This window comes from Xyrauchen texanus, chromosome 23 (assembly GCF_025860055.1).
Source record: "Xyrauchen texanus isolate HMW12.3.18 chromosome 23, RBS_HiC_50CHRs, whole genome shotgun sequence".
Classification (NCBI taxonomy): Eukaryota; Metazoa; Chordata; class Actinopteri; order Cypriniformes; family Catostomidae; genus Xyrauchen; species Xyrauchen texanus.
The window spans coordinates 38192345-38207700 of record NC_068298.1 but is presented as its reverse complement, the minus strand read 5'-3'; the positions used below and the strand labels follow the sequence as shown (position 1 = coordinate 38207700).

General features: G+C 36.1%; 1 protein-coding gene across 2 annotated transcripts; it reads right to left on the bottom strand.

Annotated features, from left to right (window-relative positions):
• Positions 1-355: 355 nt before the first annotated feature.
• On the bottom strand, positions 356-13305 carry LOC127617229 (T-cell leukemia homeobox protein 1-like). 2 transcript variants are annotated; one of them, XM_052089167.1, is made up of 4 exons: positions 12148-13305; positions 4427-4664; positions 1248-1428; positions 356-715 (listed from the first exon to the last, which is right to left on the bottom strand). In XM_052089167.1, the coding sequence occupies exons 1-4, from the start codon at positions 12614-12616 to the stop codon at positions 704-706; spliced, it is 900 nt and encodes a 299-aa protein (XP_051945127.1). In that variant the 5' UTR covers positions 12617-13305; the 3' UTR covers positions 356-703. The 2 variants fall into 2 exon arrangements, with proteins under 2 accessions (XP_051945127.1, XP_051945126.1); XM_052089166.1 differs by lacking the exon at positions 356-715 and having other exon boundaries at positions 1212-1428; positions 12148-12626; positions 13002-13305.
• Positions 13306-15356: the final 2051 nt, after the last annotated feature.

The following is a 15356-nucleotide window of genomic DNA, read 5'->3' as shown; positions in this document are numbered from 1 at the left end:
CCCCCCAGTGGCCAAATCGGTAAGTGTTGTTCTGCGTATGTGCATGTGTGAGCTCCATTTGACAGAGGGTTGCCAAACATGAGTTGGGAAGCGTGTTGTTTCCGAAGTACAGGATGTAATACAGTGAAGAGGAATGCATATTTTAAAAACTGAAACCCGCAACCCAAACCCCAAACCTAAACCTAAACATCAGAGGAGTAAAAATGTAATGTTAAAGGGAACATTCAACATGCAACCTCTGAATCATGTTCGTCACTGATTATGAAAACGTGACTTCCTGGTTTCAATGCGGATGTGAACCTGGGTCTTGGGAACAAAAGAAAATTTCTTCAACAGAATCTTTTTAGAAGTCACAATTCTTTTTAATATAAAACGCCTTTAAATGTCACATCATGAAGAATCCAGAGAGAGTGCCTCGTAATTGCTTCCAAAGTGCATCTTAGGAGGACTCCAGTGTGACAGAGCTACCAGTTTTTAGTTTGTCTCTTCATACAGGAAGTGTCAAGAACATGCATCACAAACACATCTTACAAAGTCCAACAAAAAAAAAAACACACACAAAAGGAACAAGAGTGAACAAGTCTGGGGTTGAGTCAGTCTCCTTGATGCCAAATGGCACGTAGACAAACAGCCATCTTGATGGGTGAAATTCATCAGACAGCTTTGCAGTATTGGGTTGGAAAGGACATAGCCCCTCCCTCTCTTAGATGGATAGCTGAAGAAAAGAGGAACGAGAACGTTGCGTAAGGGATGAGCAAATGACCAATCAGATTCAGTTGGGAATAAAAATGTGAATTGGAATATTACTCCATTTTAATTGGAATATATAGTTCCATCCCAAGGCTTTAATAACACATATTCTTGAAAATGTTTGAGCAATAAACAAAAACACAAAAATACAGTTCAGTTTAATCTGTTACTAGACTCTAGTGATTGTATTTCAGGGTCAAAGCTGATCCAATCGAAAATCATTGAAATTGAATGATTCTTTACCGCATATGATTGGAAAATATAGTTTTTTACAAAGTGAGATCTCTTCTACATTTTCATTAAAAAAGACTTTATGGCTTTGTACAGATGCTCTTGAAATGAGTCCAAGTGAAAATGTCTGTGATCCAACCAAATTAAGTTAAAATTAGCATCCTATAATGCTTTTTAAACTGGACTACAAAATCCTTCCTCAATTAACTTGTACATATGAGAGGTGTGGGTCACACCACAGATGCAACTGAGGTGACGGAGGTCACCTTGTTGTCCTCTGCCCAGGGCTGTAAGTTCTGCAGTGCATAAAGCGAGGTGTTGTGTAGGCAGAGAGGGTCTTGTTGAAGTGGTTGACTCAGAGTCTTCTGAAAAGCCTCCTGTTGGAGCTGCAACATCAGACGGTTGGCTTGCTGTCGCTCTGCCTCCCTCTCCTCAGCGGTCTGCCTCCTGTCATCAGAGATGCATGACAGAAGTCAACATAATGTGTGGTGACAGAGACCCTTTTCAAATACGAAAGCAGATTATGTGATCTAACATGTTTATGTCGTGCAGGTCTTAGGCTGGTTTTAATTACCATGAGAGATCTGAGCACTCCTCGTGCAAAAAAAGGGATGTTGTGCCTTTAAGAAAAATAACAATGTGTGTGTTATGACTTAAGTCATTTTAAATGTTAATGGTTCTTTACTTTTAATAATACATCATACTTCAACATGAGCAGCGTATTGGAGCAGTGACCAAAACAGATAGTCCTTATACTACACAATAGGTAATGACAAATCAATATCTGTTGAAACCAGTGCAATTAACCATGTGCTACATATTTTACACTAAATCCTTTTTTTACTGGTCCGAGGACCTGCTCTATAGATCTAACGTTATGAATCATTTGGTAACACTTTTCATGAATGTTCTCTTTGTTAAGGGTTTATTAAGGGTTTAGTTATCAACCAATAACTTATTTACAAATGCATTATAAATTATGTGTATGCATTTATAACAACATGAATAAAAAGGGTGACTGTCATGCAATATTTCCAAATAGTGAGCCATTATACATCATGTTCTAAATGCTTAATAGCACTTATTCAACATTAAAAACCTATGAAAATGTACCTTAAGGTAAAGTAGATGCACATTAAGCATTTATTAAGGAGTTGCCAACATTAGAAATCTATGCATATGAAGTTCAGCAGAAGTTCAGTGAAAAGTGTTTTTGCAGAGGACTTTACGTAACTAGGACTAGTTAAGTTAGGACAGCACTCGGAGTTGCTTCACGTGACAAGGAAAGTGACAATACAAGTGAATCAAGATATTACAGTAATGTATATAAACACAAATCGGACTGTTGCAAAATGACATGATTCCTCTTTGTAATCTCACTAATAATGGTCTATATTTCCTGCATTGTGACATAAATCATGAATTAGGGAATTATATGTTTTTGATTAATATAGGTTTAATACGTGTGTTTATAAAGCATTTATAACATGTAAGTTAAATGCTCACTATTTGGCAAATATTGCATGAAAATCATAATTTGTATACTAATTATAAATTTTATACTTTTTATTCATGTTGTTATAACTGCATATCAATGATTTATAATGCATTTGTCAATAACGTATTAATCATTAATGAACACTACTGTAATGAAGCTACTGTAGCTGAACATGATCAGCCAACATGGACAGGTCACGTTACAGACACTCATCCCTGAAAACCGTGAACAAAACTATTCAAGTTAAAAGAAAACATGACCCAAATATTAAATATGTGTTATGTTTGTAAGTGACTAGTGTGTTAGGTAGCTATTTGATGTCCAATGTAAATAATGGATCCTGAAACTAACTGAAATTACAAAATGTATGTCAAAAAGAATTTAAATTTCAGGGAGCTGTCCATGATTCATGAAATCATCCAGACCAGGTTGCAAATGACTTCATTCACCAAGACAAAATCTGTCCACCATGAGGGCCCAATCGTTGCTCCATACCTGCTGCCTGGCGTCCATTAGCCACACTCACAGCTAAATGCATCACTGTAATGTGATTGCACTCGGCTCATTTGATCACGGACTTGTTAACCTTATGGTTGACACACAAATACATCCTTCATTCTCAGAGTGTCCCAGTACATATGGCCAAATACCATACTTGCAATGACAAAACAGGAAAACATGGAATTAAAATAATGTATTTTATGTTGTACAGTAGGCCTATGTGATTACTCGTATCACATATTCTGTTTACGTGCATTTGTTCAGAACTATTTCTACTTGATCTGATGGTCTACTTTAGTTGGTGCAACCTTGTGTAGTTAGGTTGATTTGCACATTTTGACTTTAGTCATAAAATCAATGAATTTTCATCTTACTTTGGAAGTGATTGATTGCAGTTGTTGTTGATATTCTAATTGGCCAGTTTCATTTCAGTTGGAAGTTGCATTTCATTCAAGGCCATTTGAAGCTTTGCAAATTTGACAATACACAGAAGTGACTGTGCTAATGAATATTTCCCAGCAGCTTTCAGCAGATCCAGATAATTGTTGAATTAAGATGAGCACCATAAATATTGAAGAGTAGGCATACTAAAACAACCATAATGCATTTGTATTTGTTAAAGGCCATGACTCAGCGTCATTATGAATAAATCATGTTCAACAAGCTCTTGTCCACCTATTGCAGCCTGTTGGTATGACCAAAGGTAAGTAAGCCCATTCTTAATTAGATTGGGCACTTATTTGCTCCAAAAGAGACAACGGCAAAAGGTTGAGTAGATTATGGGGAAAGGATGGACACACTCTCAATTATTCAGAAGTATATAGTGCATGGACAGCAAGTTGCCAGAGCCTTTTAAGAGCTCCAACATTTCTGCTTGGTCAAGGCACTTGATGTCCAATGTGAAATAAACAACTAAAATGCTAACCTCAGCAAATCCACAGTGGCATTATTCCAGTAGGCCCAGAATGCCCTCTTGAATTAAACTCATTTGGTACTAAATCAGAGGCTATTGGAACTTATAAACATCCATTAGCAACAAAACAGGTCTGAAACACCAATACATGCTAAAACAATTGGATTTTAAAGCTAAAGTGAACAGAACCATTAAAGCTTTCATCAAATTAATTGTCAAAGGTAGCACAGGAAAAAGGGAAAAATAACAACCAGCAAAGAATACAAAAGGTATGCTATTAGACAATGAATTACTGTTATTATTATTATTAATTATTGACTATTATGTTGTCATGACAATTAAGTAGGCTATGTACAAGCCCACCCCATCCACAATCATTTTACTATGTTCAAAATCTTGATTAAATGAAGGCCTATATGAAATGTGGCCTAGACACATTTTGGTGAGATTCACTCAGATACTATTTTTGTTTTTTTTGACAGATGGATGGGACTGATTATTTATTTACTTTTAACAAAAACATTTTCACCCACCTCCATTTTGTTCTCCTGTTCTGAAACCAGGTTTTGACCTGAGCGTCTGTCATTTTCAGGGCCTTGGCGAGCGTTGCGCGCTCCGCTGACGCCAGATATTTCTGCCGGTGGAACCGTTTCTCCAGCTCACAGATTTGCAGGCGGCTGAATGACGTGCGGGGCTTTTTCCGTTTCGGCGGAGTTCGGTTCTGGTACGGGTGGCCGATTCGTCGAGTCACGGAGAAGGGTGAAAGGGCAGCTGAAATAATAATAAAAAAGACACTGTAGTGACAGTTTTATTAATAACACTCACAAACATTCGTGAAATAATGCTACACTTAAATGTAATGTAGATATATACATGATTGGAAATCATGGAATTTGGAATTGGAATTTGCATATATTTTCATACATGTTCAAAATTGAAAGAACACAAAGTATTGATGTGTTATTAATAAAAAATCAGCATAAGCCGATGTTTGGTAATGATCTAGCCCATTAATGAAAGGTATAATGAAGTGTGTCACAAATGTGTTCATAAACCTGTGCCTTTCCTTTCAAATGCATTTATTTTTAAGTCATTTTTTATATAAAGATGCAAAACAACAATAAAATAATTTTACTGAGGCATATAGCACCCTTAACTTCAGCACAGACATGGACAAGCTGTATTTTGGCTTTACAGTATTTCAAACAAAATGCAAATAAACGTGAATTGAAAAATCTATTTCACATTCAGCTCACATGTAGGCCTATCATTCATCCATTATTCATGGTTTACAAACAAGGTCTGTGTTTTCCCGAAGCACTAAGTAGAAAGTTATTAGCACTTAAGTAGTACTTAATCTTTAAAGCGTGTTTCCCAAAAGTATTGTTGTTTAAGTAGTTCATAAAAACGTTTGTAAATTAACGAGAGCTTTGAACCGCTCTTAAGTCCATTAAATGCAACTTAAACATATCTTTCTGGCATCTTTCGCAGTATATTAAAGACAATGGGACATTTAATAAATTGTATTAATATATTTTGATCAATAGAAAGCAATTGGAAACCATTTCAGAGGATAAAAATATGTTGAATAAACCGAACAAGTCGAAAAATTTGAACAGAGGAGAATAGATTGAGAGTGTGCAATGAGAGACTCTCTCTCTCTCTCTCTCTCTCTCTCTCTCAGTCTCTCTCTCTATCTATCTATCTTTCTCTCTCTCTTCACACTCCTCCTCTTCTTTCTTCCTCCAATGGTTGGTTCAAATTGGCAGTAACCAATTGCATGTTGTGAAATAGCAGTTTAAATGCTACAAGTACACATTACCTTAAACTAACCAGATGATCTATTGATATTGAGACAGGCCAATGAGTAGTTTTCATTTTAATCCTGTTCTGTGTGCATTTGTTCAGTTTCCAGCCAAAACACTTGCAGCCTGAAAACTACGTGAGTATGATTCACATCGTGTACATTCACATAACTTGAATTTATTGCATCACTTTCATTAATCTGTATTATTGAGAATCAATTCATCCAAAGCTCCGTCTTTCTAAAGCCATCACTATTTCTATAATTAAATTCTGTAATAGTTCATATTTCAAGGTTTCAAACAGCTTCCATGTTTGTTAGTATTTCCATATTATTTCCATGTTGTGAACATAAAAACTGGACGTATTTTCCAAAGTGATCCGCACATTTGGACTGGACAGCTCCTGTAATGAAGCATTTAATTTAACTTTATAATAAGTGATCTATGTGCTGGTTTGGGAAACAAGCGTTACTCTACTATGTTGCAGTAAAAGCCAAAATTAAAATTGGACATTTGAAGAAAAATGTTCATAGTGACACTTGCCCTGTAAAATCGAATTAGTTGACCTTACTCAGAGACTGTAGGTTTACATGCTTTTTCTAAGTTAATAAACTTATTTGGCTCAAGTACACTAAACTTTATTTTTTAAGTAACATTGACAAGTTACAAGTAAACTTAACTCATCTGTGATTAAAGTATCGTTGTTTGATTTAATTATTTAAATTGGTTTATAACATGTCTTATACAGTGTTAAGAAATTATGACTGGACTCTAGGTTAACCATATGGCACACTGGATTCTACTCAGTACTTCATAGTGCACATAAATCTGCACTTTTGTAAAGTACAATTGAGTAAAGAAGAATGGCTAAAATTGAACAGGCTCCAAGTTCACCAGACTGTAAACCCTAATGCTCAACATAATTAATTGTTTTCAGTAGGGAAAAATTCAATAATACAAATTAGTTCAAATAAATGAACATTGATGAGTATTTAGAACCTTCTCTTTCTTTTGAGTTCCCGAAACTTAAACCATTTAAGTAACCTGAATTGTTCAATGTTATGAGTTTAATTAACTTGTCTCTTTAAATTTAACTGAATGGGGATTTTTATTTCCCATCATGCTTTATATGGCACTCAGGGAGAGTAAATAATAAAATTAAGTGTTATATAATGTGTCTTTGTGCAAGATGAATGTAAAGGGAGATACTTGTTAGTGTTTAATATTCTGTTGTGTTGTTTAGAAGAGTTCCTGTCGTGTTAAAGTTTTGGGGGGTTACCATTATGGTGAATAGTGGAGCTTGAGATTAGTTTGAGGACAGGTACAATATTAGATTAGTCACAGTAAATACACTTGTTGAGCAAGTGCTATGCTAATCATAGCATGCAATTAGCATGCATTCAGCATGCTAACATCCACAGTACTAGCTTGTTCTAGCTAGGTTCTACTTGCCATATTTAAGTTGAGCATGATGATTATAAGTTCAGCCAAAGAGTTGAATTTAAAGTTAAGTACCATTATAATGCATGAGTGAGTAATATTTCAAGTTAAAAAAAATCAACATGCAGGAGTTGTACAAAATCAAAATCTGATTTTAGGTCTGCTAACTTTACAGTGCACAGGAAACATTTTCACGCAAATCTCAATTATCAACCAGCTACAACATAACAACAATAATAGTGATAAGAAATATCCCTAGATACATTTTAAAATTAAAATAAATATATTTTCTACATAAGTTCCCTTGTTTTGACAAAATATACACAAATTATTCAAGAGCAAGGGCTTATGGGTATTCCACACAGCCACAATTTTGTATGTCATAATTTTGAGTTTGTAGTACTCAAAGTCAAACTTTAAAGAATATAAATATTTAAGTTATGATTCCAAAATGTGACATTTCAAGTACTGTTTACAGCACCACTTAAATGTTTTATTAATGACAACTTTAAGATTTAGAGAGTAATGGTAACTTCATTAAAACTAGTTAACGTAAGAGTTGAGTAAACTATTTTTTTTTTACAATTTGAGATTACTATTACTATTTACAGTGTGTTTAGTGTAATTTATCAGAGACTTTTGATAATAGCCTACACAATTCTGTGACCAAATGAGAAAAAAAATCAATGAAATGCAAAACGTCAGACACCAATGCAATAAATGCCTTAAAGCAGAATGTTCAATTACATACTTCATATAGGCACTGCCATTGAAATTGTTTGTCCATCACAAAGAAAATAGCATAAGACCAGAATGACAGAGTAACTGGAGAACATGTCTGTTCAACACTCCACTGTGTGGAAAACCTGTTTTTATCAAGTAAACCTCGACCAAGATGTTTATGTTTGAGTAATGTGATTCTTGTTGCTGGACTGAACTTGGGTCTGGCAATGGTTGGCTGCCCATGTGAGAAGACAGGGGGAGAGTTCAGATAATACCATGACCTGAAAATGTCTGTTCTTGGCTTCTCACAACACTCAACTACATTCATTCACGCCCTTGTGTAATTCAAGATTCACATCTCGGGCTGTTGATGACTCTCAAAAGAACTTCTATTAAGTTCACACTAGTCGTACAGGGATTCCTCAAGGTCTGACATTGAATCTGTTTAGGTCATTCTCAGAGATGCAGTCAGTCAGGAATTATATTTGAGAAATAACTAAACTTACACATGCATCACCTAAAGCCAGCTTAATTGCATTGCTGTTAATGGGAAATAACAAGGGGTCATGGTTTTATTTATGCCTAGACTATAGTATAATTTTGATCAGGACATCCCAAATGCCTCGATCACTGGATGGTTAGTTTGTCATCTTTTTATTGGGCAAGCAAGTAAAAGGGCTTGTGATTGGATTAAGCGCATAGACTCTTCATTCCTGTGCGTAATTAGATTGTTTGTAATTAAAGCGCTGATTTTGAGTGACAGGCGGCACGTGTAGTCATCAATTAATCACATTGCTCGGCGTGATGAGGACTGTAATTGGGAAACGCGTTAAAAAGGTGAATTATATGGCGTTATCTATGGACTAAACGTTGAAGTGAGGGTTTTTGGTGTGCTGTCACAGCTTTATTTGATCTGTTTTGTCAGGTATGTGCAAAAGAAAACGAATTATACATTTCCAAGACACCTCCACTCCCCCACAAATACAGATGTGGGTCAACTGGAAGCAAAAACAATCCCGTGTTCTCTCTCGACAGCAGGGAATTCTAAATGATGTGTCTGCGTAATAAAATGTATCGTGAGCGCGTCAAAAAAAAAGGCAAAGCTTGCCTTCGAGAATATGTGGACAGTAATAAAATCAGTTATTCGTGATATCACCTTCATGCGACAGCGCCTGCCTTCCCCACTGAGAATATTACCTTTGTAGCAATCTAATAAATACACATGTAATGGATTCAAAGTGAGATATTGAAATCTAACATGGGCATTTGTCGCTATTTACGCGCGGTGAGGCAAAACAGAATGCGCCTTTAAATTTCCCATCATGCTGGGAATTGAAATTTCGAATAAAATACAATAATTGTCATGAAATGCCATAAACCGTCCGCTCCAGAGCCGCCAGTGACGGTCGTATTTCCCTTTAGACACTGTGTCTCCATGGCTACGCGGCCCCGTCTCAGTTTCATAATCATTTGTATTTATGGGTGGGAAAGATCATTATTGTCATCTCAGACAGAGCGCCATACACACGCAATTTCATTTTTCAATTTCTCCAAGGCCAGTGATATCAGATTACGACTATCACCTGCCCTTTGTTGTGATGCAGCTCGGCCCCACCGTCACCAGTAATACTGCTCTGTAAAATAAATGTATCCACTGATGAATATAGCGTTGCGTGAATCAGTGCAAGCGGCTGTGCCATTCCAGACATAAGGGAAAGTAATACAGCCATGCGCTTGCTACTGTGTAGACAGTATTATTTCGATGACAATTATCAATAACAGCTGTTATTTTATTTATAGACTTGTATACCTGTTGTTACCAATGCTGTTTATGGGGACAGCAAAGTCGCGCGTAAAGATCATTTGAAACGGATAAGGCGGCCCGCCTTCACCAAACCAACTGTGTTTATTGACTTGAGCGACTGATCTGTGTATGCATTTCTGGACTTTCATAAACTTGAAAACTGCCAAGGAGTCAATTAACAAAAAAACATGTGGTATAGCCTTTCATCGCCTCCCAATCGGGAATGATATGTCCGGCCTGCAGTGTATCGTCCCAGGCCTGTTCGTGCACCTATACGCACCGTGACACTTGTGATGAAATGCAGACGTGCAAATCAAGCTGATGGAAAAAATAGATGGAAAAATCAGAAACCAATTTCACAGGCATCGCGCCTGAATAAAATAAATTTATTTATAAAAGTAGATATTTATTCAAGTTTTATTAATATAATTTAGTAAACTCAATTTAATAAGCTGTTAATCAAAATGCGTAAATCTTAAAAATAGGCTAAAATATTTTCTTTGAGTGGAATAATCCTATAAACAATAAAGTATAATATTATTATTATTAATAATAATAATATTAATAGGCTACTACAACTACTACTATTATAATAATAATAAATATTATTAGTATTATTCATTTAATTTAGTTTAGCTAAAATAATTAAAATAATAATTAATTGAATTTAGTTTGGCTAAAATAATAATAATAATAATAAATTTAATTTAGTTTAGCTAAAATAATAATAATAATAATAATAATAATAATAATAATAATAATAATAATAGTAATAAAAATGGCCCTGCGTTGCCTTGCAACCAGTGCCTTTCAAAGCGCGGAGGAGATCAAATATAATAAATGAGTGGCCCAAAGTGACTATGAGTAAAATTTGATAAGCATATTTACAAAAGAGCTTCTGCAGTTGACATATCATTCCCTCATTTGAATAATTAATAAGAATAGAGTGGAATTCTGAATATTTAATGCGCAGAAATCCATATTCTTCTTCATTTTCATCTCACTATATGAGTGACGTCATTTGAAGACGTGAACTGACCAAATGGAAAGCATGAGAGGATGCTACGGCTTTGCAGACTAGACGCAAACACAACTCATTTTCTCTTATCTGAGATTTAATAATCGTTAATTAAAGAATAACTCCTTATGCAATAGATAATTATCTTCAGTGATCTTTTATAGTGTGCGTTTGTCAGGCTGTCCTTCAGGAGTATACGTGCTTTTATTGTTCTATTCGGAAATGTTATTCCAAATCGGGCTCTTTTGAATATATATGGTATCACGGTTGCGTAGATTAAAATGATTTGTCAACATGCCATCACGCATAACTACTGGTGACGTCTGGCAACATTTAGATCCACTGTGCAATTCATGTGTCCAAAAGGCCAAAAGAGACTGTAGCTCCAGAATACGGACATAAATCGCTCTCAGGAAACACACAGATGCAGCTGATCGGAAGAAATTGTGCTTTTGAAAGGCATTGTGTTTTATGTGCAATACAAGGAGCATAACATAGGCCGAAATGATGTTGGTGTTACATCTGTGCTCCCGAAAATATTTCCGATAATAATTCAAGCGCAATTAGTGTTCCATTTACGAAGAAAGAAAAAATAAAAACGGTTACAAATGTTTTGACTGTAAATCCTCAACCTAAATGTAAGCCTTTAATTATGGCAATAAAAATTATCACTATATATATATATATATATATATATATATATATATATATATATATATTAGCCTATATATATAAAAATAATCAAATACATTTAGTCTAGAAACAAAAATAGGCCTACTTTACAAATAAAGTACAAATTTGATATAAACGTGACTTTTCGTAAAAGAGCAGAATATTTTGAATGATTATTTCTTTAATATTTCGGTGCAAATGGAAAGCGAAAGAAAGAAAGAAAGACTATTAAAAATCTATTTTATTACTTTTTTATTATGAAATAATTTTTTCGATTAAACAGGATAATGGCCCCTTTATCAATAATAATAATAATAACAATAATAATAATTTTGTACTCTATATTAATGGAATCTTGAGACTAAATTTTTCAAATGTTTATTTGTTATGCATTACCTTTTATTACTAATCATTTTTGTTGTTATTGTTTTTATTGTTGTTGTGTGCTTTTATTATTTCATACTGCATGAACATTAGGCCTACTGTTATTATAAAATGAACTGCTGCTGATCAGTTTGGTAATTGGTATGAAAATCTAAATCGATTTATGTTTAATCAGGTTTTATCAAATGTTCTCCTTCATTATCATAGAGATGCATTGATTCGGAGCTAATACTGCACTGAATTGTAACAAACCGGGCAATGTAATATAACAAAATAAAGTGTCCGTCCTCCTATATGTTTGTCACAATTATACTTTTTTTTTTTTTTTTTTTCTCGGACGCAAGCAGGAATCTAAGAAAGTCTTCTGTGGGCAATACAAAAACAATTCTGCAAATAACAAATTCTTACCGGTCAACCGATCCTTCGCAAATCTTCTGCTGCTCTCCATCCAGGGGAACGTGAAGCTGGAGGGGTTACCCATGCTGGGCACTGTGGGTATCCCCGCCGAGATGCCCGGTGGATGGGCAGATGTAGGCGGGTGAGGAGCGGGTGGCATGGGTCTGTGGGCCGGGACGCGGATGACACCGCCTGCATTCCCTGAGTTCACGTTAACGTTCATGTTCATGCTCACATTCATGTTCATGTTAACGTTGTAAGAACCCGCCAGTCCCGCCGCCATCGAGCAGGCCGGATTGTACACGCTGTTGTAGCCGTTGTAGACGTTAGGTGCGAGCGAGTAGTCCGAGTCACCGATTCTGCTCGGCAACATGCAGCTGCTCGGCTGATCCGAGCCATTCAGAATCTGATCTATTCCAAAACTGATGGGTTCGTGCTGCTGGTGGGTCTGGTTCACCTCTTCGATTCCCGTGTGCTCCATTGTCGCGGTTCTGTGTGTTACAGAACACAGTCTGTATGTTTTATTCCTAAAATTTCAACGCAAGATTGCTTATTCCCCAAAATCCCCAACGTATAGAATATATATAGATATATAGGCCTATATATATATATATATCTATATATATATAGATATATATATATAGATAGATATAGATATAGATATAGATATAGATATATATATATATATAGCCTAGATATAGATATAGATATTTTTTTTTTAACAAATATTCTTCCTCCAAGCTCTCGGAGCCCATGCAGTTTATACCGCTGCCATTTGATGTCCAAACATAGAGAATCAGAAATCACAGTGAGTCCAGCACGACTGAAGAAGGCGATTCAATCAACATTATCCCACACTTACTTACATTGCATCTGGCTCTTTTTCAGTTCCATTATGATACCTACAAAATCAAGTCAGCAATAGAAATGCGCTTCGCGCGCGCTCACTGTTAAATCCTTGTTGGAGTGATGAGTTGCCAAGTTGCCGAAAAGAAAACTGACTGACGCTTTTCTGGCGTGTTGCTCAGAAAGGCGCACGGCCCAGACTCGAGAGCGTCACTGCTATCTGAAGTAGCTAAAGTGTTAACTGTCTGATACGTGCATATTAATTGTCACAAGTTGAAAATGTCCTGTTCGTGCGCCTCGAAGTGATTTCGAGCAGGTGAGACAAACCCCCTCTGCCCAAACTCTGTCACACGCCTTTCCATTGGCTTGCGAGGACTTCGGGAGACAATGCGTCTCACCCGCACTCCTCTCTTAAAGGACCCGCCTCTGTTTTTGCCAGGGCTGTTGTGTTACAGCTCACAAATGAAAACGTCCAGTGTGCCTACACAAATAGTGCAGTGCAATTACAATATGTACAATATTTCTACATTATTTTAGGTGTGCTCGAATCAGGCCGGACATGTACATTTCTGCAAGAATAGCTGATTATTGGATAGACTGAATTGCACTGAAAACTTGTATAAAGTGTCACGGTTATTGGAGTACTTTCTACAATTGAGTACTGTGTTGGACTTTCTACTACAAAAAGTGACATATAATTCAGTTTGCTACTTGGTGTTTTCTTTTTTCGTGCTCAGATCAATACGTACAGTTAAATGGAAATACCAAAGTAATATTTACAATGATTATACATTGACGCCCAAAACTGCCAAATGCAAATAAAATATTGGATACACAACTAGGTAATAGCTGCACATGCGCACTGACATCACATTTGGCGCTCAGACAGAGAGAGACGGTTAAGCAAACAAGTTGGCCAACGAAAATCTCTTTACCTTCATATATCTCTTTCAACTAAGGTAAGTGGTAGCCATTTCAGAAAAATATATATGCTAACGAAGACAGTTAGTAACGTTTGCTGGTTTAAGGCTGTCGGACACCTGACTAGAATTTAGGACACGGCACAAGTGTCAGACACAAGGCACGTCGAAGCAGTTCACACTAAAGTTACCATGGTTTTCCCCTTCTTCACGAATGAACAACGCTGGAGTAAATAATCTCCCGTGATCATATTTAGGTCGAATTTAATGGAAAATATGCGAGTTGAGCTCGTGCCGCGGCAGAAATTTGAGTGGCCTCCTGAGTAGGAGCTGGACGCCGTCGATAGTTTTTTTAATTTTTTATAACGTGTCATGTCATCCACTACACGTCCGATGTCCAACTACCTTTATTTTATATTGTACAGTCATGGTGTGATCTGCTGCGGCGCTTACAAGCGTTATATATTAGTGATGGGTCGTTAAACGATTCGTTTATTTTGAACGAATCTTTTATATGACTCCGGAGTAACGAGTTGTCTCGGAGAGTGATTCGTTCTTCTTTTTTTTTTTTTTGACCACGCATGCGCTACATCCTTTCGTTCAATAACTAAATTAATTCTAAAGGAATTAATTTCTGTCTCAAATACAGAATATATGCAGAGGTCATGTCATGTGACAAATGAACTAAAGACTCAGAACGGAGTAGGGACTATCCTTCAAGAACTAAATTAATTCTACAGCTAATAATTTCTAGTTCCTGTACAGAGCCCCTGTGTGGTTGGTACGTGACAAAAGAACGAAGAACTGTACAGGAATACATACAGGAACCAGAAATTATTAGTTCACATTCAGAGTAATTTCAATCTTGAACGAAATGATGTTGCGCATGCGTGGTCAAAAAAGAAAGAAAGAATCACTTTCTGAGACCGCTCGTCGGACCAAAAGACGCTGTTGAGTGGTGAATTAATCTTTTTTTTTTTCTCATAATTTGTCTTTGGCTGCATTATCATAATTTCGGATATGATCGAAGTTTGCGTGAGTAGAGTGCCGGGGGAATTAGGCTATTGAAATTTTAAATTTCACTCTGCTCAAATTAACTAAATGACCATTTACCATTTTGGTGACCGAAATTCAAAGATCCAAGTCAGTAGAATGATCCGATCTTTCCATCACTATTATCATTTATGTTTAATGGATAACGTTTGTAAACATGGCTCTTCGTGCACATGAATAACTGAGTTGGCACCATGCCGATTAAATTTACCAGGTTAAGACCTTACCAATTCAACTATTAAAGGGATAGTTCACCAACCCCGCCCCCCATCCCACACAAAGAAATGGTCATCATTTACTCACCCTTATGTTGTTCAAAACTTGTATGACTTTCTTTTTTCTGTGAAACACAAAAGAAGGTATTTTGAGAAATGTCTCTGTGTTGTTTTTGTACGTACAATG

Excerpts from the sequence above, each read along its gene's own strand:
- LOC127617229 (XM_052089166.1), bottom strand. The coding sequence starts at position 12,616 with ATGGAGCACACGGGAATCGAAGAGGTGAACCAGACCCACCAGCAGCAC. Across the intron at positions 4,665-12,147 it reads TGCGAAGGATCGGTTGACCG|CTGCCCTTTCACCCTTCTCC; the intron begins GTAAGAATTTGT and ends TTATTATTTCAG. Across the intron at positions 1,429-4,426 it reads AACAGGAGAACAAAATGGAG|GAGGCAGACCGCTGAGGAGA; the intron begins GTGGGTGAAAAT and ends CTCTGATGACAG.